This window comes from Euwallacea similis, chromosome 36, assembly GCF_039881205.1.
Source record: "Euwallacea similis isolate ESF13 chromosome 36, ESF131.1, whole genome shotgun sequence".
Lineage (NCBI taxonomy): Eukaryota > Metazoa > Arthropoda > Insecta > Coleoptera > Curculionidae > Euwallacea > Euwallacea similis.
In genome coordinates, this window is record NC_089644.1 from 881,640 (window position 1) to 908,447 (window position 26,808).

At 33.2% G+C, this 26,808-nt stretch overlaps 1 protein-coding gene across 9 annotated transcripts in view; it reads left to right on the forward strand.

Annotated features, from left to right (window-relative positions):
- Positions 1 to 26,808, forward strand: part of bru1 (bruno 1) — a 247,314-nt gene that overhangs the window by 75,440 nt on the left and 145,066 nt on the right. For 4 of the 9 annotated variants that reach the window (XM_066404794.1, XM_066404797.1, XM_066404799.1 and 1 more), the window contains exons 2-3: positions 15,432 to 15,615; positions 16,341 to 16,677. The exons of 4 other annotated variants lie outside the window; for them this stretch is intronic. In XM_066404794.1, coding sequence (XP_066260891.1) covers positions 16,532 to 16,677 — 146 coding nt within the window. In that variant the 5' untranslated portion in view covers positions 15,432 to 15,615; positions 16,341 to 16,531. The remainder of the gene's footprint in view (positions 1 to 15,431; positions 15,616 to 16,340; positions 16,678 to 26,808) is intronic. One more of the 9 variants, XM_066404796.1, reaches the window with a different exon arrangement.

Below are 26,808 nucleotides of genomic sequence, written 5' to 3' on the forward strand. Positions count from 1 at the left end.
AGATCCTCAGATGTAAATCCATTATATATTCGCCTGTGGGGACATCTAAAGTTATTAATTTAGGCTATTCAGATAGAGAGTCAAGAATTCTTGAGAAGTGAATAAATCATAAATATGATTCAATAAGAAACAATTCTGATATTTTCAAAAGAGTTCGGCAATTCATTCAGAAAGGATTGGATTCTAGCTGATGATAAACTCTTTGAACAATTTTTGTAAATTTTAATAAATCTTAATTCAATCATTTGAATTTCTTCCTTTTGCATTTTAAGTTGGTACAGAGACATGCAAGAGTTTGAAATAAAATTTTAATCTCGAAAATTAGGCCAGACGTGAAAAAATGAAGGGGCAAATATTGAATTTACTATCTATTGAATCACACTCATCAATTATCAAATTTCTCAAGATTTCTTGATTTTCTATCGGAGTAACATAAACGTGTGACTTTAGACGTTCCCATAGGATAAAATCTAATGGATTTACATCCGACCTTCCAGCAGGCCCTAAATGAGGTTTCGAATATCATTTATTAAATTAATAAAAATATTTAATAAAGCGTTTTCGTTTTATTTCGTCTGCTTAATTTATCATTCAAAATTTAAACGGGGTGTGGCTCGAACTCAATGCAAATAGCATCCAATAAAAGCTTGTATATTCGAATTAAACAGGATTATGTACATCTCTACTATTTGCTAAACAAAGATAGACACATTGTGGTTCAACATCTTTCGCGAATTGAAAATAACGTATTGCAAATTATTTATTGTCCCTAATATTTGGAACTTTGTCAAGTTCTGCTGTGGTGCATCTATCCGGTTAATGTTTTTTTATGTCAAAATTGTAAGTTTCCAAGGTAACTTTGAGGACGCTATTTCCAAGTAAACGTTCGATTTTTGCTTTTTTAAAAACTGAGTTGCATTATTCCTCAACTGCTGGTGATACGTATGAGTAACTGACAAAATTAGCAGTCAACTCAAGACTCAGGGTCCGAACTTCCGCGATTTGCTTTGAATCTTTATAGGCATTTTTTCTCTCTGTTTTGACAACAAATGCACACTGCATTCCACCGGTGGTTTTTCCCGATTCCCCTGCCAAAAATCTGAGCGTCCAACTGATCCAATTTCTCAAAAGCGATAATAATTAGCAGATACGTAACAGACAAAACAGCAATTAGTAACTCGCATTGAACTGCGACCAAGATGATATTTCTGTAACAGCTGCATTTCGCTTTCACTAAGTGCTGCTTCTCTCAGTTGCTTACTAACCAACCATTACTTTCAAAATAGCTACAGCCGAGCATTCGAACCTAAAATTCAAGCTTTCACTTATTGCGCAATTGTATTCGAGCATGTGTGGATGTCTTTGCTCTAGGATTAATATTCTCTAATAAGACTTTGGGGGGTTAACACACATGTCCCAGTAAGTGGCTGCGACCAAAATAGTGCAAATATTTGAGAATACGCATGCACTACATGATGTAAAGTAATCTCCTCATATCTATTAATTTGCTAGCATATTCTCGAGCAATAGTAGCATTAATTTCGTTTGGTTTCACTGCGAATTGAATTATCCCCAAAATTAGCATAAGCTTCAAAGCAAGTTATGTGGGGGTGAGAAATGGGTGAATTCTCTAGGGGTTCTTGATTCCGTTAAATCGTAATAATAACTCTAAGGCTTCAAACCCACTCAGGTGGCAATAGATTTAACGCCTGATTCTATCCGTGCTAACACGCTGCAGCGCTCCATTGTTCCAATGCTTTCATGCAGTTGTGATAATCGGGTAACATAATATGACCGAAATATTGGTGCAACAAAGCAACTTTCAATATCCTCCAAACAGAGCAAGTTCAGTAATAGTTATAAGCTAAAGTTTAGGGTGGATACAGTAATCCTTGAAGCACTCTGTTGTAGGGCTTAAAAACAGCAATACATCGAGATTTCGTCAAATAAGCACTCCATAGGTATTTGGCCTTAAATTCTCCTCAATTTTCTGAACAATTCCGTTTTAGAGGAGGAAGCACCGTATCGGGGCAGTCGGAGGAGGATATAAAATATAGACTCCGGCCATAATCGGCTTTCTGATTTCAAAGCTGATTTTCTGATATGGCCACGGTTAGTTGGTTTTCAACGGACAGAAAGCCTTCCAGGAAATTTGATAGTGCTCTCGACTTACAGATTTTTTCTCAAGGAAGCTTTTACCGTTGTAATGTCTGGAGTTTAAGGTCAATTCGTGCGTATACGTACAAATTTGGTTTGCAACACGTTTTTCGGTGAATTATGAAACTTGTATCCAATGTCAGGAGGAAGGAGAGCATGCCGGCTTATTTATCGCTCCCTGTTGTTTTTGTTAATTTTTATTAATATTTTTACTTCCTCTGTCCCAAAATACGGTATATAGGGTGTCTCATAAGTGCTTCATTATATTTTAGGAGGTGATAGTAAAAATAATGTGGCTCCCCATATAAACCATATTTCAACAATAATTCATTAGGAAGGTATAGGGTATTACAGTTTTATTAAAAAATCAAATTTGTATTGATATTTTCAAAACCATGTGAAATATGTAAATGAAATTTGGCATGTTTTGACAGTTAATGTAGATGCACTTGTTTATGTAAAAAGGCTATTTTTAATTCCATCAGTGGCATACGGACATATATCAGTATATTTTTCAAGAGAAAAAATGATACGCCACTGCTTTTTCTCAAAATAAAAATTATTTTTGGAAATTTTATATTATTTAGAAGAAAAATGCTCACTAGACTCTTTTTCACCCGACTCATCGTTTGCTAGTAAAAAAGTAAAATTCGAGGTATTACGATTTGTATCGTTATGATTGCTCCAAAAATTATTGTATTGTCATTAAGTAAAATTCTTTTATAAATATTTTATTGAATGTACTAATTTGTTTAATTAACTTAATAAATGAATTTTAATGGCTTAATTTACATGAGCCAAATTTGCGGTTATGCATCTTATTTACGGAAAGGTAGATTGCAATGGAAGAAAAGCTTCGCAATTGTATGCAGAACTTGACTAGGATTCATAGTTGCCTTAGTGAAACGGGCAGCCTACGACATCGCCGATGTTTAAGCCGCAAATTTTCAGCGAGAACCGTTCAGCTCGAAGAAGGTATGCTTCAAGAAGTGGAGGTTTTTCCTTCTACCAGTATCCTGGCTATTATATGTATATAAATCGAATACTGCACGATCCACAGTTTGATGTATTCTGCGCGAAGAACAACATTTTTCCATACCATCTTCAAAAAATACAAACTGTAAACTCAGATTATCCTTGTCGACAACAGGATTTTGATGAACACGTTAAGTCGGCATTGTAGGCGATAATCTAATTGGCCCTTATCTACTCCCATCTCGTCTAACTAACTATATTTATGAACAATTTTTAAGATACATTTTATTAGTGATTTTGGAAGATGTGTCACTGAATGTTAAACAAAGAATGTAGTTTCAACAGGATGGAGCACCTGCGCATTTTCCTTTGCTTGCTCGGCAACATCTTAATCAGGTTTTTTTTTAATCATTGGATTGGCCGGGGAAGACCAGTAAATTAGCCGGCACGATCCCCTAATCTGAACTCTCTTGATTTTTATTTGAGTCATGTAAAACATTTAGTGCATGAAAGACCTGTTGCCAGTGAAAAGGAATTGCTAGCAACTCGTTTTCAAGGTGATGGTCATCTGCACACAAATCCAAAACACACTTGGAATATTTCAAATAGGGCATGAATAGCAAAACTCAATTATATTTTGACGAAAACAGCTTCCAATTAGAACAATTTCTGTAATTTTATAGCAAATAAATAATACTTTGAACACATTTAATATTTAAACCATTTAGAGAATATCGTGCATGTAGACTGTTTTCATTTTTACCGACAAACGATGCGTTGAATAAAAAAAGAGGCAAGTATTTTCCTTCTAAATGAAATTTCCAAAAATAATTTTTATCTTGAGAAAAAACAGAGGAATATCATCTTTTTTTTTTGTTTTAATGTGCTGAGATGTGTTCGTACGCACGCCACTGGTGGAATTAAAAATAACCTTTTTACAGAAACAAATGCGTCTACATTAACTGTCAGAACATGCCAAATTTCATTTACTTGTCTCATGCGGTTTTGAAGATATGAATAAAAATTGGATTTTTTAATAAAACTTTAACATCATATATCTTCCTAATGAAGCATTGTTAGAACATAGTTTGTATGGGGAACCACATTATTTTTCAATGTAGCATCGCCTCCTGAAATATAATGAATCCCTTATGGGACACCCAGTCCATTTCCCATTAGATTTTGTCCCGAAATAAGATTTACAAAAATCTCAACAGATAACTTTAATTAGAGTTTTTAAAGAATTAGAAATAAATTGATTTTTTTATTAACCTAAATAATAACATTACTAACAATAGTTTGGGGATTTGCCAAAACGTTATCAGCGCAATGTAACGTTGCAGGAAGCCTGCCTTCACAGCAAAGTTTGGCTTTGCTCATATGAGGAATTGAATAATCGTTTCCACCCTTAATCGTCATAATTTGCTTCATATAAACTTATAAAGTTAGGAAAATATTTTCCAGTTTATCTTTTGCTAATCGATCGAACGCCAGTTGCACGCAATCAATCAACACTTTAATGTTATTCGTATATGATTCATATTGAAGCGATTGAATTGAGTTTAAAAAAACGAGATCTAAAACATTCAAATCTGGGTTATTCGGTCATTGAGATATGATTGTAATATTCCAGCCATTCCTAGATCCTTCAGATAAAATCTCTTGATCCTCATTATATGAATAAAGCTTGGCACTATCTTGCTGTATACCGAGTGTTAAGGCGAGCCTGGACATAAGAGATTAACATGAGAAATTGGTTTTTATTTTTTTTTGCGCCTGCACGGCTTATTCAATTGAAAAGCATTTATGTAGAGGTCATAGTACTCAAGACCGGTAATCATTCTGCAATTTTTTCAACCTTCTAATTAGAGCCGTTGTGGCTCAACACGTCTTCAAATTTCGAAAATTTGAGTGTTCCGTGTAATCGTAACTGCGGAGATATTATCTAACGAGTGAGATAAAAGATATAGGCTATATCTTTGTGTTATCATTATAGGTTAATAAGAAACTTGTTTATTTACCTAGGGACATCAAAGCAAATCACATGATAATTATCCTCAGGTTTTCCATAGATTTTCACTGAATTAACTCGTAACTAAGTTAAAAATTGTTTAGAAATTAGTAAAAAGAAAAAACTCATTTGACGTGGGGTTTTTACGCTTATGTAGTTGGCGACTTGTGTTTGTTTAATTCTGACCTTGACTCTGACCAATCGTAGCCTCGAACGGTAACGCGGGACATTAAATTTTTTAAAATTTCCAGGCGTTTTGAGCTAAAACGGCTCTAATTGGAAGATTGGAAAAATTGCGGAAAGATGGCCGGTCTTGGATACTATGACCTCCATATAAATGTTTTTCAATTGGATAATCCGTGCAAGCGCAAAAAAATAAAAACCGATTTCCCATGTTAATTTCCTATGTCCAAGATTCGCCGGGACACCCGGTATAAATTGTTTTTTTTGTGTAAATATCGGAAACTTGGAAACTCTTCAAAACCATTTTTTGCATTCTTCAGTATTAACGCACTCAATATTTTTAGTAACAAGACTGCCTTTTGGACGGTTTTTATTATTTTGTTTTGTTTCTTCAGTAAAAACGAACGGCTAAATTCCCAATTTTCCGACAAAATATTGTTTTCTATGGACATCGTATCGAAAGCTTGCTACTGCAGCCACGAACATCACTTTTGTTATGAATAGCTTACTTTTTGAAGTTTCTTCAGGTAATTATTTATCCAAATTGATATAATAGAAACGTTTTTCTTGGGTGAGATGAAACCATTTTTCCTCTATATGAACATAGTCAAAAAAATCTTCGAAATATCCATTGGGGTTAGCCATCTCAATGTAATATTCTAAGCGGCAACCTTATTTTGATTAGTTTGGAAAGGTTTGACTGTCGATGAAATACATTTGAAATCGTTGCCCTCTTAAGACCTTTGGAATAAAGTTGATTTTGGTATTTATATTTCGCATATCAAGATGCACAAAGTGCCTCATTGATTCAAAGGCACGGATTTTATTTTTTTCATGTTTTCCAAAAATTTTTTGCTTTTTCGACCAGAATTCTTTTTATATAATGTAACATTTCCAGAGATTTTACCATCAGAATGTTGCTATTTTGCTTTTTTCTATATTGTTGATATTTTTTTACCTGCTTTTTAACTTTATTTCTTATACTGATTTAAAATTTATTCAACTTATCGGCATATTTTAACACACTTTGTAAAACTCCATTTTATTCATCTTTAGTCAAACTTTTTGATTTGATATTTCTTCTGAGTAACAACTCAATTTCTACGGTAAAAAATCAACTTCTGTATTAACAGCGGATGCACTCGAAATTGGATTATTTTTTGAGAAGTTTTGAATTTTCAATAAAAACACATAACTTATGAATATTGCTCATCTTTTGGTTTTCTATATAATTTGATTTGTAAACAAGAAATATATAATCAAAATTGTTTCTTCTTAAGCAATGTCAATAATTATCGATTTTTGCAGAAAGATATGCCTTATTTTTGGGACTGAGGTAGTATTTTTTATTAAAATATCTTCAAAGCACTTTTAAATATAGATTTCAACGATCTAAATTTAATGTAAATCGCTTATAGCCAATTTGTAAAAAATAAATATTAAATGTGTTTTTCTCGTAATAAGCGTGTGTTACAAAGACGCTGCTTCTTCCAAATTTAATGTTAATATGTTCGCCTATAATTCCACTAACGACTGAGTTATTCCCTATAATTTACTTGGGATCATAAATTTGACCAAAATTTACCGAAAAAATTGTTTTTATGTTTTAATTTGCTTTAACTTGTATAATTAATTAATTACGCAAATAAATTGTGACAGTGTTAATGATCATATTACAGAATTATTCAAAATATGTCTGTATTCAGATGTTTATAATATGGTTATAATTATTATAAAAGCAAATACACCCAGATTATTAAACGTCATGAGTTTTGCTACAAAGTGATATTTATTGTTGCATCGAAGGGCCTCTTTCATATAACTCATGGGAGGGTTTATAGGTCATCAATTGATTTGCCCAATAATTATAAGTAATATGAACTTCTCTCATAAAAGATGAATAATGTATAAAATGAATTATTATAAATATCCTGAAAATTTTAATTAAAAAAAAAACATAAAAAACCATTTAATTTATTTACGACTTGAGATTGTTACATGTCTCAAGAAATGTTCTGAAAATAACTCAAAATTTAGGAAATAAGTATAAATTACTTTAAAAAATACTTAATTTTTGCTTTTGTAATTTTACTTTTAATTAATTAATTAATTATTTGATTAAAAATGACATATCTTAAAAAATATATTAATACACACACCTGCAAATTTAAAAGAACATATTGTAAATCTAGTTTCTTCTTAAAAACTTCACTTCTTAATTTTGTTATTTTATAGACTATACAAGATGTTTCAGAATTGCATGGTACTATTTGAGCTATATATTCTCTGGTACAAAATAAGGAAAAATGTTCATATAAGAATGTGTCCGTCCTCGATGGGTAGCGGAGTTACAGGGTGCTAAAAGTTAAAAAAAAAGTAGATTTTATTTTATTGTGCTTCATCTACTGCAGATAGAGCTTTCAAATTTATATAAATGTTAGGTAATAAGTGTTACTTAATGTGGAAACTTAATAATCATCACCTCAGATAATAGCAACGAAAATGTGTTACTGCGCAATTTTCCGATAAAATTTTACCCACGATAAAGCCTTGTTTACACGAGGTTAGAGTTAATCATTAGTACTTGCCACTTGCACTAACTACTAGCCATAAACCCTTGTAAAAAATCTAGTTAGGTGTTTACAGGGAGTTAACAAGTAAGTATGTATTGTAGCAGTAGCGTTTACTCTAACTTTAATTCTGTGAGTACACATCCTTAAACATTTCAAGTGCTACAAAAATTCCCAGAAACGAAATTTTTATTCTACACCTCCAAATAAACAAAATAAAAAAATTTTAAAAAACATTTTTTCATAAACATTCTAATTTTTTAATCAGCCAGGAAGTACTTCTGAATGTTTTTCCTCCAATCGTTCTTTGTCCGGATTCAACCGTTGTTCAGCTCACACAATCTTGACAAACTTGAAGAGACTGAAATATTGGAAATTATTGTGGATAGATACCGTAATATCCAAGATTTCCACAATTTGTACGGTTACTTGTACCTTTTTACCGCCTCGAGTTGAAAATGCTACTGCGAGTGGAGAGAAAGTTGTGGAGGAGGTACATGTAAGTGATTAGTAAATAAAACTCTCCTATTTATTCGCACTCCAATTTTATTAATGTTCAGCGCTCATTCGACGTGTTTACATGTGATGGTATGAGTGAAAGTGGCGAATACTATTGGTTAGTACTAAACTCGTGTAAACAGGGCATATTCCGATTCCGCCAGAATGTGGACTCTGAGTAGTGCGAAGCAATTTGAGTCTTGGACTAAAGGTGTTTCACCAGTCGTCTACGATGTCAAACCAAATAAAATTCATTTAAGATTTTAGACTAAGATTGTTTTTACGCTCCATCGATAAATCTACAAAGTGTCCAAAAGTAAACCGCCATACGTTAACCATAAATTCTACGTCTAAAAATAAATCCAGTTTGATACATAGACTATGGCCCAAATATGCTTCGTTACAGAAATATAGGGTGTTGGAATAAAATTAAAAAAAAAAGTAAAACCTCAATTATCTTCAAAACCGTTTTCGATATTGTAATAAAATTTGGGTGATGTCGATAGAAACGTAAGTCGAATATTTTGCAATGCTAAATAATTTTTCAGTGCTACCAGTTGCGCATATAGCGCAACACTACTCAGTATTTTTGGAAAAAAAATAGGCTACTGATTTTTCCATAAATAAATTGTTTCGTTTAATCCTTTGTTCTATTCTGAAGGAAATAGCCCCCTTGACATTTTATCGTATGACGCACCGTTTTTGAGGAAAAAATAACTATTATTGTTATGCATCACATTAAACTGTCAAGAAATTCTCATATCCAACTATTTTGCAGGCTAGAAAACTTAAAATCAACATTGAAATAAACATTTATTATTAAATAATTAAAAAAACTAACACGTCTACAAAAATTGCCCAAAATGGACTACTTCTGATGCAGGCTTATTTTATTTCAACACCCTGTATATCGTCTAAACCTCATCCTCTTTCTAACTTAAATATGCCAAAAAATGGACTTAGGGTTTTTCTGGAATCAATGATTCAATTAAAGTTAGTTATATCAAAACGTCAAACTTGTATACAGGGTGGTCCTTAAGTAACAGTATACAGAGTAATGGAAGATACCTTACATAAAAATAATACGATTTGAGTTTTGAATTCTGGTTCAGAAATCACTATTAACCGAATTACAGGGTGCTAAACTTTTATTTTATTTTTCTATTTTTCCGAATAACTCTTACAGTGTTTTAAAGAATTCATTAAAATTTGGCATTTAAGAGTAATTTAACGACTAAAATTCAGATTTAATGTTTATTTGGTGGTATCAATTAGAGGGCGCCACTTAACTCATATCGGGCATGTTTAACTTCACATAACTTTTTGGCTGCTTACGTTACCAATTCGGTGATTGTCAAAATGGATTTTCCTACATTGTTTACTCAAAAAAGATATGCATCTTAAAAGTCGGTAGAAGTGACCGTTTACGAAGTAATTACATTTAAAAAATTCAGTGGCACTATGTCAATTTCAATTGATTCAGAAAATGTCATTTTTTGTTTCAAGATGGCCTTAATTGAAACAAAACAATCAATGAAGCTGTCAAATGTGGCTTCAATGAAATATTACTTCAGACTGTATCAATTGATTGTGATTAGTGTTGCCAAAATAGTCGGACGTTTTTAGAAAAAAAATGTACAGAGACAATTTTTTCTCGAGTATTGAAATGCGAGATATAATGCGCAGGTATGAACAAGAAAATTTTAATGGCCGTAACGCTAAATGACGATGTTTCCAATTGCATCTAAAGAGGAGGCAGAAAGATTTCAAACTCTTCAGGAACTTTTATGATAGATTAGGAAAAACTGGATCATTTCGTCCAAAGAGAGACAACGTGGATCTTCGAAAATAATCAATGTAGGAAAGAAGGCTGAAATTTTAGTTCACGTTGATGAAAACCAAGAAGTGAGTTCTAGACCGATGGCTTTGCGCACGAGAGTGTCCAAATCATTCGTTTTAAAATCCTACATAGAAAACATTTTTACCCCTACCATTTCATCCTGTCCAGAACCTTCTTTAGATAGATCTTACAGCTCTGCTACGATTCATACGTTTTTTTCGAAATCAGCATAACGTTGATGCTATGTTTGCGAATAAAATTTTATTCACGGATAAAGCCACGTTTACTCAACGGGGTGTTTTTAACTCAATCATAAAATAGACACGTTTGGGACGTCGAAAATCCTCATCCAGTAACCAACCGTAATTTTCAATATGAATTCAAAATCAATGACTGGTGTGGAATTATCGATAATTATTTTCTCGAGCCATTTGAATTGCCACCAAATTTGAATGGTGAATCACATCTGAATTTTTGTCAAACCCAAATAATGAATTCCTTTGATGATTTGCCGCTAAATTTATGACAAAATATGTACTTTATACATGGTGGTGCTCCAGCATATTTTTTTATAGCAGTTAGAAATTATTTAAATGCAGAGTTTTCAGATCGGTGGCTAGGCCGTGAAAGTAGAATGCTTTGGCCTGCGAGAAACCCCGACTTTAACCCGCTTGCTTTCTGCGTTTGGGGATACATCAAATCAAAAGTATATGAGAAACTAGTAGATACGCTTGAAGAATTATAGCAGCGAATTAAAACCACTTTCGATTTTTTTCATAACAAAGATTTATTTTTTTAAATCAGACGATCGATGAATAAACGTGTCACCAAATGTATTGGAAGGGAATAAAAGTCACTTTGAACAATTATTACTTAAAATAGATGTATTTTTTATTAATCATCTCTAATTATTATTATTATTATGTATCAATATGCTTTGTTACTTGTTTTTGTTCTTCGTATGGTAGTAGTTTGCCAAAATATTAGTATTTAAATAAGTTGTTCTAATTTTCATTTTAAAAACTTTTTATTTTTTATTTTTTTAATTAGTCACACTGAATTTTTTAAATGTAATTATTTCATAAACGGTGACTCCTACCGACTTTTAAGAGGCATATCTTTTTTGAGTAAAAATATGGAAAAACCCATTTTGGCAATCACCGAATTGGTAACGTAAGTGGCTAAAAGGTTATGTACAATTATACATGCAAAATATGAGTTAAGAACGCTCCCTAACTCATATTACCAAATAAACATTAAATTTGAATTTTAGTCGTTAAATTACTCTTAAATGTCAAATTTTAATTAATTCTTTAAAAAACTATAAGAGATATTCGGAAAAATAGAAAAATAAAATAAAAGTTTAGCACCCTGTAGTTCGGTTAATAATGATTTCTGAACCAAAGTTCATAACTCAAATCGCCTCATTTTGCTGTAAAGTATTTTCCATTACTCTATGTGCCATTACTTAAGGTCCACCTTGCATTGTGTCTTACACTTTATACAGTACAGGTATTACTTGTATAAAAAATGTAAATTGTTGTTAAATAATTCGTTTATTTTATTCGTGTTTGTTGGAATTGGTTTTTCTTTGATTTTTTATCATATTTTTTTTTGTATTGCTAAAACCAGGTAATAATAGATGACTTGGTACCGACTGATATTGCTAGAGCCATAGCAATAATCATACATGGTCGATTATATAGGGTCGTTGCTCAAATGTTTGGTAAACCACAATCCACCATCCATCGTAGTGTAACACGTTCGAGGAAGCCGGGCAGTATGTGAGAAGAGGGCACGGCGGAAAACGTTAAACCACAGCTGTAGATGATGGCTTTATAAAGTTATAAGCACTGCGAAACAGACGTTAAACAGTACTTCAAACACGAAACCTATTACAATTCGTGGAACCTCCATAAGTGAACGCACTGTAAGAAGAAAGCTTCAAGAAGGTGATCTCAAGTCATATATGCTAATAAGGCCCCAAAATTGCAGAGACGCCACTGTGTATCGCAACCAGAACTTACTCAAGCACTTCAAAACTTGAATGATATTCAGTGGCGTAAGGTTCTCTTTGCAAACAGGAGCCGTTTCTGTACAAATTCTATTGATGATAAGGAAAAATTATATCGACATCAAGAAAAACAAAATATAGTATTTAATTTTACTACTGCTGTATGTTTATATGAAGGTTCAACTATGCTGTAGGGTAGCATTGATTTGGGAGCACGCATAGAATTAGTGGTGATTGATGGAGGAGTATTAACTGAAGATACATCAGAGATATTTTCGCAGACCATGTAATACGTTTTACCCCATATATCGAAGAAAATTTCACGCTAATGCAGGATAATGAGCACCCTCGTCACCCACTGTGTAACTGAGTTTTTGAATGAAGTGGATATAACAACAATGAATTGGCCAGTGTGTTCCCCAGACATGAACCCTATCGAGCATGTGTTGGACATGCTAGGCAGAAGACTTAAGTAAAGAATTCCTGCTGTTTGAAACCAGAAAGAAGCAAGAATTACACTGATAGAGGAATGGGGCAGATCGTTTCAAGAACTACTCGATAGCCTTATCAGAAACATGGAGGGCAAATGACTGCAATTATAAAAGCTCGAGAGGGAATACATGCTATTGAAGCGAAAGAAATACTGCATTAAATTATTAATCAAGTTCAAAATGTACCATAAAGTTAATCTGTTTAAAACCAGTATTTTATTCGAGTGTGACATCTTCGAGTTTTTTCCTCAACAGGTTTCTTATGGTACAACTTTCGTAAAGCACATTCCAACTACTTCACTTAACTTCGAATGAAGAAATTATCGCAGAAATATTAACATTATATGTATATTCTAGAGGAAATAATTAGATTTTATGTTTATTTCTTTAAATTTGCCGATGTGTGTATGTAGATAGATAAATAATGAAATGGAACATAATATCCACAAATCTAAGGAGATAATTGAAGAATTATACCGTGCGGTTCTAAATTGACCCCCTCTCCTAACCTTTTTGCATAAACAAATGTATCTACTATCAAATCATGCCAAATTTCATTGATATATCTCACGCGATTTTGAAATTACCAATAAAAATTTGATTTTTAATGAAACTTTAACACCCTATATCTTCCTAATAAAGCATTATTGGAATATGGTTTATAAGGGAAACCACATTATTTTTCAATGTACTATCACGTCCAGAAATATAATGAAACACTTATGGGACACGTTGTATAGCACAAAAAATACTATCTTTTGACTTTCATTTGTTTTTTAAATGTTCCTTATGTTACTAATGGGGCAAAGTAACCAATTTTCTTAAATTGAAATATGGGTCAAGTGAGGCCTCAAATTAGGGATATTTCAAAATTACATTTAATGATGTAATGCGATTTAAAATCGATTGGTTAGTTTTTGACAAAAAGAGTTATAAATAGAAAAAATATGTAAAACATGTAATACAAATTCTGTTTCATAGTACATGACCAATAAAAAAAACTTGTTTGCTGATAGGAAATTAATTAAATGAAATGTTCGAAATGGGCACCATTTTTGCCCTGGCAAAAGTGGAACCTGTCAATAAATTCCTGGCTTATATGTATTAACGAAAGTTTGTGAGTTAATAGATCTGCAAACTTCTGTAATTCGACATTTTTATTGTCCTAAAAAAAATTATTTACTGCACTAAAGAACTAATTTTCAGTAATCAGACTTAGAAATGCTTACAGAAAATTATGAGGAAGAATGATGTGGTTTCAATGGTAAAGGGCAGTTTAATGTTGTGGTCCTAATGGGCTCCACTTGCCTATCGCACCAGCCGACTTTGCACAGGATAATACAATCACAAGGGATAAGATAGGATGAATTGCAGATGACCACAGAGTAATGCAGATGGCCCAATAACGATACAGATAGCTACATAGTTCAGGTTAGTTCATAAAAATAACCGAAGACTGTTTTGTGTTGCATTTTTACGACATTATTTTTTTCTATTTATATTCCTTTTTCTAAAAAACCAATCGATCAGTGTAAATTACATTACACCATTAAATGTAGTTTTGAAATACCTTTAATTTGAGGTATCACTTGACCCATTTCAATTTTAAAAAATCGGCCACTTTGCCCTAGCGGTAATCTAAGCAACATTTAGAAAAATAAACGAACCCCAAAAAATAGTCTTTCTTGTCCTGCTTAATACGGCTTTTGAATTTTTGAAAAATAATAACATGTTAAAAGGTTAACAGGGGAAGGAGGAGCACAATTTAGAGCCGCACGGTAATTATAACTTAGCGAAATTCAGCACAAATTAAATCTGAATTGCAAAAAGACAGCACATCTTGAATGATAACATCAACGATGACGTTTAATTTGACACTCATTTTCATGACTACCATAAGTGAAATAACACTGGAGATGATGGCGACATTATCGCCGAGCTCTTCATTAGCCCGCTAAGTAAATAATGAGCCATACAGGTGTCACTATTAGCACATGCTTTAAATATTTTAAACATTGTTTCGTACGCCAAACAGAAGTGTCTTTGAAAGGTAGTAGTGAAAAAAAACTCCTCCTTTACGATGCGAATTTTATTTCAAAACTGTGCCTGTAAAAACTGAGTTTTCCGCGCGTTCGTGAGAAAAAAGTAAAACTCTTTTTAAAAGCCTTAGAAAACGTTAGTGCCAAAGGGAGTTAGAGAGTACGGAATAACTTCAAAAATATGAATCCTAGAGCAAATATATTATGGCTGCTTCTTGACATATTAAATTTATTGTCGCAAACTTCATTGTGCTGTCTGTCTATCACCATTACAAACAGAAATTATTAAACTTCTTGAAAGTTTATTATGGGCAAAATTTTTGAAAGGGCTCTGCTGGTTGCACTGCCCAACGCTGCGAGCTACTAACAACCTTTAAGAATTTTATCGATTTGCATACGGAACACTTGAAAGTTCTAAAAAATCCACAGAAGTGTATTTGTTTCATCCAGCCTCCCTTCAGAAATTTCCGTTTGTCATGGTCGTCTCATAGATCGTCCCGTCTCGTGTGTTTGGCCCCGCTTTTGGTCGTACATTGGGGATTTCTCCCAACCCCACTCGTACGCCACATAATCTGTGTCAAGTTAAATAACCACTCTCTTCTATCTACCGTGTAAATTGTATCTATTAACCCTGCATTTTCTGTGCTTTTCAGGCTTAATTGTCTAAGATTACCTGCTCAGTAGTTTTAGACCTTTGTATTTGTCAGCTGCGTAGCTCATGTTTTTCGGTGTTAATATGAGGCCAAAGTACATGTGAAAAATTATAAATCGATGAGCCGGTTGTAGAGAGCGAGGAAAGTGATGGTTAAGTAATGGATAAATAACGATTTAGAACAGGTAGTTACGGAATTGAAGGGGGAGGGGGCTGTGGGGATTTTACGTCTTTTCTTGCAAGTTGTATTTGTTTTCGAATTAAATATTTCACATTCTTTCTGTTATTTTTTTTTGGGAATAACGCCTCGCTCACCATCAGGTTTGTCGAAGAAATGGAATTTAAATAATGGGAATTGCACTAAATTCACAAATTTTAGATATTCACCTTTCATACGTTTTAGTTTCCTGTTCATTTTCGTTTCTCTACTTATGAAAACGATGACGGATTTGCCAGCGAAACTCTAACAAAGGTGTTTATCCAAAATCTTAATCAACAGTGAATATGGATACAGTTAAATTAAAAATTGCATTAAAAAATAAATTAAAAAGTAAATTAAAAATAAATTAAATTAAAAATTAAATTAAACATTGAATTTAAAATTAAATATAAAATTAAAAATTAACTGAAAATAGTATGAAATTTCACCTCTACTGGTGAGTAAAAAACGTTATTTTCAAAAAATAAAAGAAAGAATTTGCATGCATTTGTTAATTTGTTAGGTTCAAGAGTAATGGGATGAGGTGGGATCTCTCTTTGTTTGCAAAACCTGTCACTGAAGAGTAAACAGAGGCTTCTTCTGACATAGCAGATTACATTTATCAATGTGCAAACACGAGATGTCTCTCTACCCACATATAGAAAACTTAAACCGTTAGTTATCCGATATCTAAAACGCTCCACCTTTTAGCAATTTGCAGCCGAAATTCGCAATTCCCATCGCACTCCCGATGCCCCAATAAAAAGTAAATAACCATCAATACTATTCAGTCGCCGTCATGTCTTATCGCTGATAACAGGTGCGGACGAATAATTTTATCTCAACGTTATCACAGAACAGGTGATAAACATTAGTCAGTTTCGTGAGTGATCTCGTCGAGTATGTTGCACTCATTAGACACGTTGGCTGGAAAATTGTCCCCAGGAGCCTCAAGTGCCCAAGGTAGCCCTCAAAGTAGTGTGCTGGATACCAACGCAAATCGAGTGCATCCTTATTTGAAACAGACCACACCAGGCAGTTCTACAAGGCAAGTACCCCTATTTAGACATTCGTAGTAATTTGTGATAATCACGAACGTAAAATTTTCCACAAGTTCACATTAAGAAGTTTGTCACAGAATTTGCTCGAGTTCCTTTTTTAAGATGTTTTTTCTGATTCTTCATTACTTGGGTAAAGCAAGACAAAATTTACCTATCACGTAGGAAGTCTTTACAGCTTCCAAATTCATGCAATACAATTGACTCTGTTTTATCTTCGTTGAGATAAGGTGCGTTAATAAAATGCCAATATTTTATTAATAAATCGCTTTAATGTTGACTCCACGACGTTGCCAAAATGCCTTACAAAAAGTAAAGTCTGTATAATCATCCTACAAGTTGACACATCTGACTCTTCCTCTATAATTTTCAATTTATCAGTTTCCATGACGATGTGGTCCAGATTTTTTTTAACAGTAAAACCCAATGAAATTATGATTTAATAACATTCGACATAACTCTGATAATCGAGCAACGCCACTGACGTTAGAAGGTATTAAAAACGTACTCATTTTTCTTCGAAATTGGAGTTTTGACAGTCGATTTTGAAAATGTCAGAGGCAACACAAGAAGAGTTTAAAATGTAATAAATTTCCTAAGTAAACGAAAAGGGATAAAGGCTAAGATGTATCTGAAAAATCAAGCAGAACCAAATCTGGAAGTTTCTCACATTTTTAAAAGTTTCTTTACGCCACTCATGATATAAGATTCCACAACAATATCGACATTGTAGGATCATCAAATTCAAGCTTTACATGTCCTAGCAAAAAGGGTACAGAAAAGTAACTGGTTTATTTTTAGAGCGGCACCTAAGTAAACTGAAGTTTATATTTATAACGTTTCTCTTAAAAAAAAAGTTTATATTGGGAATATGATGATTTTGAAGGTATCAGATATATTTTTGGACTAATGGGTTGCACCTAAAGTTAGAGGAAATAATAAAAAAATCAGTCACACAGAGCTATTTAATATTAATATCTAATAAGCAGAAACCTTAACAATAAAACTCTCATTACTTGATAACAATGATAATAGTCACATAATACCCAGACAACTATTAAAATGTCTTCACGACAATTAGAAGTAGATTAAATAGATGCAATGCCGAAAGTACATGGCTGCAGGCATTTCTCTGCCATTATGGAGAAATAAATTGATAAGAAAAACATGAACAAAAGTATCGCATATTTCTCAGGTGAAAATTGAGCTCAGTTTATTTATACAGTAAATTCTATGTAAAACGAGCCACATATTCAGGTGAGGGCAAACTTAAACTAAAATCCTGATACTTATCAAATTTTGTTTCAAAATTAGAAAGATGCAAGAGGCTTGCTTTCGTGCAAGAGGAAACTGATATTCGATTTTGCGTGTGTGAGAAAGATAGACAATAATAAAGTTGATGTTTTTGAGGTTTGATCAAAAGTTCTAATGCTCGTTCAAAATGTTCCCAAGGTCTTTTTGATTCTAAACAGGGGAGTGTCTATTCAAATCAGGACAGTTTGGCGTCTAGAGAGGTCATAGCCTAACTAAATATTCATAAGTAATAACTCATAACCCCCTCAGTTATTTACGCCATAAGTCAACAGTGAGATGAAACAACATACTTCATAATGAGATTTTCGTACGATAGATAACTTTCATAATCTTTTTCTAATCTACTACGAGTATTAGCTAATCTACTATTCCTCTGTTATGTGGCTTCAAGTTATGTTCCTCTGATAAATGAAAATGTGCTAAATATATATAGCGTGTCAATTTGAAATCAAATCCCCCGATGTTTTGGCCCTTAAAGAAAATATGTAAATATGCAAAAACGCGTCGATTTTTTCTTCAAGGGGGGCATTTTTTAAGTCAGGTTTCTATGAAATTGCATGCACCCTCTAGCGAGGAGGACACAACCACTAAAACTTTAAATGAGAAGGAGGATTCACTTATACATCATTTGAAAGGTTTTTCAATTACCTTTCGAAACGTACCTGCTTTTTTTTCATTAAGAGGTCTTCGAAAAATCATATCCAAACCGTAAACAAGCTTAAGTATCAACTGTATTATAGAAAAATTATTTATTAAAGTTTATGTGTTCAAAACGCTGTCCACTATTTTTTAAACAATAATAAAATCTGTTTTTAAGCTAAATTCTGACACACAACTGACACAAAAACGTCTATTTGAATTTTCCTACGCGCAGCTGTAATTCTTCCAAATTTTGAAGCTGAGTTTTATAAACAACAGATTTAAGATGCCTCCAGTGAAAAAATCCAAAGGTGTTAAATCGGGCGATCGCAGTGGCCATTTAATTGGTCTTTTTCGACTAATCCATTTGCCAGAAAACTTATCGTATAACCATTGACTAACAGGAAAAAAATTGTGCGGTGGAGCTCCATCTTGTTGAAAGTGAAGATCTTGTAAAACTCTATTACTAGCTTTTAACTCGCGAAATAAATTTATAATAATAAATATTAATTCAATGAAAAATTTAAGAATTGTTCGTCCTGTTTTAAACGAAATGTCTTATTTTTATTGTTTTTTTGTACAAGTAGAATATTTAATTAAATACATTGACAATTAGAAACCAAAATAATCACCTGTGTTCATAAAACCTAGTTTCAAGTTTTGGAAGGATTGAAGAGAAAAATTACAACTGCGAGTAGGAAAATTCAAGTAAAAGTTTTTGTAAATGTTAGAGTGAAATTTGAAAATAGACTATTACTGTTTAGAAAATAATAGACTGCATTTTGAACATTTAAAATATAAATAAACAATTTTCCTGTAATAAAGTTTGTACCTAAGTTTAATTATGATTTCGATATGATTTTTCGAAAATTTCTCAATGAAAAAAAAACAGATACATTTGAAAAAGTAATTGAAAGCCTTTAAAATGAGGTATCACTCAATCCTCCATCCCATGTAAAATTTTAGTGTTTGTTTCAACCCCCGTTAGAGGGTGCATGCAAATTAATAAAAAAGACTTAAAGAATGTTCCCCTTGAAAATAAAATCGACGTATTTTTACATATTTACATATTTTCTATAAAGACCGAAATATCAAGGGAGATTCGTTTTCAAATTGTCACGCTCTATATATGTATACATATATAAGTTATCTTTATTCCCCAGGAAAAGGCTATCGACCCTTCGGTCTTCCTGCTCTTGTTATAAACTCATTTTATTTGCTTAATCCAATACATGACCCATTCCCACTTGTTTTTGCACTAAATATTTAATAAAGAAAAACTGTTTTTATTCACCAGGAAAGTCGCCTAATCTTCATCAATAATTTTTTAGTTACATATGGAAAAACGAAAAAATAAACAAAAAAATTAAGACTTGAGTTTTAAAGTTTTATTCGATCAGGAAATTATCTTGCGAAATCCACAGAAGCAGTCAAGAGCGTGCCAGGACTCCTAACTGCGCATGCTTTTGACGATCCGGAATCGAATTTCCTTCCTGTTGGAACGAATCATAATTTTCCCATTTATCATGAGTAAATTTATACCGTGAATATTCTTTCTTTTACAGGCCATATTACATGTTCTGTTCAGTTCTTGCTACATGTTACACGTTTCGATTTGTCAGAATGTTAATAAATATTGTTTGCTGAAAGTTTAAGCTTGTTCAAGTCAGGTGATGGGTATGGCTCTCACGCACGACCAAATCGCAATTGCCCATTACCTGACGGCTAATCGCTTTGAAATTGCAAACTGGAACTTCTCCCTTCTATTGATCATTTAAACCAGGTACACCAAACTTTGTTCGTTTAAACACAAAACAGCCCACAAGGCCGATATTAAATTCGACCGGTATTGCTCTCTCGTGAATAACTTGCCGATAATTTTACCTGACGGTTGCGGGAAAACTTGAATTTAACTATAAAACAGTCATAATAATTAACAGTCCAGGTCAAATTTATTGCTATTAGGTTCTACCTACAGTCAACATGTGTCGCTGAGTAATAATGAGATTATTACCTTCCATGGGTTTTGATAAAGTTTCTAATGTTTGTCTAATCGAATTGGACCCTGTGATGCCCCATTCTTCTCCTTATGGAAGACACCCAAACAAGCCTTTGCTATGCTATTAACATTGCTAATGAAAGGGCTGTGACATTTAGTTTTGCCCTCTAAAAGGCACTTAAGATAATAACGACCTCATTATAATGTGGATGGGTTTGAAGTTCGGAATAAAATCGATTAGAGTTCAGGGCGTCATGTCGGGAGGAAAACTTACATAAGGCAACAATGCGTTTTGACCCCCAGTTCGGGAAAGTATGCATATTCGAAGAAGTTCTGAATGTTGCATATTGGAACGATTTATGATTGTTGTATATTTTAACAAATGATGAATGTTGCATATTCTAATGAGTTATGAATGTTGCAGTTATGTATGAAGCATTTTTGATGAATATTTGTAATGCTGTAGACGTTGCTCTCCTATAAGCTCTATAAGCTCTAACACTACACCAACGCACTACAACAATAATGATCAACAAGCAGTTTATAGTTTTATATGAACAATAATAAAATTCGAAATACCTGTTTTTTCGCCATTTGTTTTATCACCTGTTATCATTAAATCCACAAACCGTTCAAATGTAGATGCCATATGACTATATCACGCAAATAGTAAATATTAACACAGATATTATTCCCGCATATAAAGTGATAGCCTTATTAAAAAAAGTTGTATATATGGGTCGCGTACGTCCCAACCAGAAATTGATACCCTCATAAATTTTTTCCTGCAAGTAGCGGAAAAAACGTTTTACCCATATCCCTGCGGTAAAATTCTACAGGGTGTCCCATTTCGTTGTAATCGTGAGATATCCCGTTTATTAGCAAAGGTAGAGAGATGTGATTTTCGCGAATCTTTGTCACTTTTTAGTGAAACTAATGATGATGTTGACAGAATTGATCCAGCTGTCTTAGTTTTTGCACTACAGGGCGTTTTTGAAAATATTGTATTTTGGGACCCTCTTATAGTTTGAATATATGTCAAGTTATTGAAAATGTAAAAACGGTGTCGGATAGAAATTATTTTTACGTATAATTCAATGGCAAACTCAAATTTTATTTATAATTCCTACCTTTCAAGATATGAACTAAAATTATGTTTTTTTAGTGGAACACCCTGCATATTTTTACGTATTCTGATTCCTCTAATTTTCCTCATTCCAAAAATAAAAAACTCAATATGGTTATTTCAAATAATAATGTCACAAATTGACATTTTCTGCTAGAGTAGTTACTAAAAGCGGTCATAATTAAAACTAAATAATTAGTGAAAATTATAAATGTTAATAATTATATTAATAGTTAAAATCTAATTAACAGTATGCATTATGAAAGGGCTCAACATATAATCTTATTTTTAGAACATGAATACATTACTAACAAAAACAAATTTACCATTTTTTTTAAATTGCACATTGATGCAATTAAAGTAAATTTTCGAACTGATTTCCGTTCACGTTTTCATTCAAATCCAAACATTTTTCACATAGTTTGAATATTCTGTTTAAGGCGTTTAAAACTATTACCGGGTGTCTTTCTTGGCATTGGAAAGCTTCCTCTGTAGCAATGCGTAAACCATTTATATTTTCGTATTGTCTTCGGTAAATCCTGCTTTTTAAATACCCACATAAAAATAAATCTAAGATAAATATATAAGTTGTATATATAATATTTAAATATGGGTGACTCTTAACGATGGCACATTATATGTAATGTCCACTTTCAGAAAATATCAATTTGTGACATTATTATTTGAAATAACCGTATCGAGTTTTGTATTTTTGGAATGAGGAAAATTAGGGGAATCAAAAGAGGTAAAAATATACAGGGTGCCTCATTAAGAAAAACATAAGTTTGGTTCATTTCTCGAAAAGTGTGAATTACAAATAAAATCTGAGTACGCCACTGGGTTTTACATAAAAATCTCTACCTGACACCGTTTGTACATTTTAAATAACTTGACACATACTCAAATTTTAGGGGAGGGGGGGGCAAAATACAATATTTTCAAAAACGCCCTGTAGTGCAAAAACTAAGACAGCTGGATCAATTCTGTCAACATCATCATTAGTTTCACTAAAAAGGGGCACAAGTTCGTGAAAACTGCACCTCTCTACCCTTGCTAAGATCCGAGATAACCCACGATTGCAACAAAAATGGGACACCCTGTACAGTTCAACTTACAACTGCGTACGGTAATGTGATCATTTTGCGCACGCATTTGAGACTCTACACTCGCTTGTTACCCTCGCCGCAATACAACATAATGACTATCATTATGGATCATGAAAATTTGATACTTTCATTCGCAGTGACTTGCATGCGGTAAATTTTTTATTTACCTTCGATATTGGCAAAAACAATTTTTTCTCTTGTGAAAGGTATATGATTTTTTACTTCTTATCTGTATTGTGAGTAATTCCGTCCAGATGGGTGCTAAATAGCACCTGTAGGTGTGAAACAATTTCTAAAAAATGCAGTAAATTTTCACCAGCTTTTGTACTTATTTACACATATAGTCTGGAATGCGTGGAAAAAGTTTGTCTAACAAACTTAATCGTGTGTTGTTGTTGTTGTTATTTTCCTCGTGACGTCTGCTCCTTTCGGGCAATGCGCCAACCCATCTGTGCTTTACAAATTTGTCGGCTATTTTTTGCCCTCGACAGGAAAGAAACACCACGTGGAGGTGTAATTTACCTATAAAGAATTTTAATATAAATAATTAAACGTCTAGCACAAACTTTTTTCAACCCATATTTTATTGTGAAGAGGACTATTTATAATTGTTAACTGCAGTAGGGCTGCTTTACCGAACCGAGTATGTTAAAGTAACTTTTCTACATTCGTTTGCGCATAAGAAAGGGTCAACATTAGAGCATGAAGTGTGGTAAAGTGATTTTTGCGTTTACAGCCTTGTCTCATAAAAGTACTGTACCTAACGCGTCCGAAAGTGTCTTCATCACACTCGATTATTAAAAATGTAATCAGCGTGCGGTAGAGTACCACCACTCTCCGCACTTGTTAGGTAAATAGCTGTTTTATCACACATTCTTTTTCAAAGTATCACCAAGTATATTCACAGATCTTTGATTAAGACTTTTAAAAAAGTTAAGGGTTTATGTCGAAAAGTAGTATAACGTGGAGTTATTCAACAAATCCAGTGAAAACCACTAAATATTAATGTTTTATGTAAAACTTGGCAAATTAATAGTGCGTTTAACGAGAATAATAAACTTGTTCAATGCGGGTGCCAGTACAAAAACATTCCAGGACCGGCTTCAGTATCATTATCCGAAATGTACAAATCGGCTCAGATAATGAAACTATTCCTACTAGAAACGAAACATGCAGGAGCTAAATTTTGCAAATTTTGACAGCTTCTCATAATTTATATGGTCTGTCCCAGATCAGGATGGACAGCATGGAGATCTTGGAAACAATAATAGATACAAAATCACTTAAATTTAAAAAAAGTTGCGCAATTTAAAGCAAATGAATAGCGTGTTTTTATAACGGATAAATTCCGAATCGTTAGAAAGATATCCGAAAAAAAAAACAAATTTGAGGGCTTTCGTTTTATGCAAATAACTCTTATACGGTTACAGTTAGAGGAATGAAAGTTTTACGTTATAAGACACATTTTTAAAAGAGTTTCTTACCAGTTTTGCCAGTTTTCTCGTGAAGTCCTTACTTTTAGATATAACTCTTTAAACTTTGATTTTCATATAGGCAATATTGATATTTACTTTTTTTAAATTGTAATAAATTTACATTTTCAGCCATGCATTAAATTTGGTATTTTTCTCAGAAACTCTATATCGCCATTAAAACATTTTTTGATAAGTCGGCTATGATTTTGACTTATAGCAATAGTACACAAAAAGGTCAATATTTCTTCAGTTATCAATATCTTCTCAACTAACGATCGTAAAGAAAAAAATATTCAACAAATCTTCACATCTTGAGGTTCCCTACATGTACCTGCTTTATGTCAATTTCGTTACTACTCATCCTGTATATATATAGGGTGTAGCGTGTCAACCGAATGCAATGAAGCTATTACGATTTTCCTACGCCACAGCTCCAGACCCCTCTTTTCGGATCGGGGTCACACAGATATTATGAGAGACCCCAAATATTTCTTTCTCGGGAAGAGCCCCTTGGTATCTCACTCTTAAGATAGAATGGATGTTATGGCTGAAAAAACAGACCGATTCAAGATCAGATAACACTCATTTAAACCAGCACCGTGAGTAAGAAGGGAAAAACCTTTTTTAGGGTGATTAATCTGATGTTGCTATCTCCCCATCGCCTCAGTGGTTCTATGGTGTGGTCCCCCAAAAGTGGATGCGCAGCCCTAAAATGAAAAATTTTAGACTACAGATTGTACGAAAAGTTCCTCAGGGAGTTAATTCAGTTTCTTATTAGATATAAATTTTACGGCGTAATACAATTTTATCCGAAGGTAAATTGGGAGACGAGACGATAATTTCCGGAAAATGCTGTCAAGAGCCGACGCCATTTCTAGGTGTATGGCATATTCGGTAATGTAAAAGATTTCATGGGAAATTACTTGTGGTGTTGAAAACACGTGGATTCTTGCGTTTTCGCCACCTATCTTAAGCTCTATTAACCCCACAAAATTAACATAAATCTATGATGATTAATGCGGGCCTCCAGATTACCTAAAATTCACATGGCTAAGCTATAGTGCATGTCACAAGTCTTTTAAAAATAGCTCCCCGACCTTTTTTAATAACTTCGTTATCATCCTGTTATTAAATTTATGGACCAGGTAGGTCTAAAAATAAAGTCCTGACCAAAAACATTAAAACTCGCTTTATTCACGCGCTGTCTCTGTTTTATCCAAGGCCTCCATCAAACGTCCATCAGGGCAGTCTTCCATTAAATTATTCCTAAATGCACATGGAAACGATAAGTCACGTTTTCGTGTTTGCTCTGGTCGTTAGCCGCGCATCAGCATGGAAAAGCCGGACCGGCCATGATGGTCTTTCTAGAAATTCCAAATGGAAAATCTATAAAATGAATATACACGTCACGTCCAATGCAATGCTATTGTCGGATTAAGAGTGTTGATTCTTTTGATGTGGCTAATAAATGTCGAATGAGACTAAATGTCACTTGAAATATGCTACACCGAGCTAAATATACTGGTGGAGTGCGCTGGCAAAGTAAAGACGAATAGTTGATGGGGCATCGCTAGAAAAAGACTCGGCTTCGGTCCAGCAATCAAATTGTGCGAGTGATGAAGTTCGATTTGCGCTCGCAAATTCATTCCTTACTTGAAACCTTTTTATTACATCTTGCCTGGGGTAAGTGGCACCAAAATATCCTTTACTTTAACCTAAATCGAGAACCATCGGTACGTCAGCTCTATGTTGCACGCGTGGAGCCATAGAGAGATGAGTTTCAGACCTGAATCTCAAATTTCGAAAAATAAATATATTTTGAAATTAATTTGCGACGATCCAATTCGTAGCGATAGCGTCTGAAATTGGATCGTCGCAAATGACTCAATTTTTAATTACAGAAACTTTTGAAAAAAATCTGACTCGCAAAGGCTGGTTCTGCATCATAAGCATGCAAAAAATTACAACAAATAGTCGCAGTATTGCTATCCCTTGAAAGAACTTTTTAGTCTTTCTTATATAGCCTATTACAGTATCCGTTTAGAGCACAGGCAGGTAAATTTCCCATAAGGCCAGTTGCTAAGACCAGTTGTTAAGGCCAACAGAATTTACTTATTGTTCTAGAGCTGTAAACATGTGAAAATGTTGTGGACAGGTACGCATAAAGAATGTTGAATAAAATAAGTCAACTATCCAAACTTCGCTTTCAATTAGTAGAACTTCCATAGAGTTATTGATGATTAATATACGAATAAACACGTAATACTATATTAGAAACTATGCAGTTTATGGAAGGTAAGTTATAGTTTGGCAAACTCGTATTTCTTTGTTTTCACGTTATTCAACCCGAACAAGGCTAAAAACAATAAAATATTGGTCGATTTAATATTAGGTGTACAACTTTGCTTCCGCCGTTTTTGAATAGATGTATGTAGCGGTAAGTAATGATCGAAATAAATAAC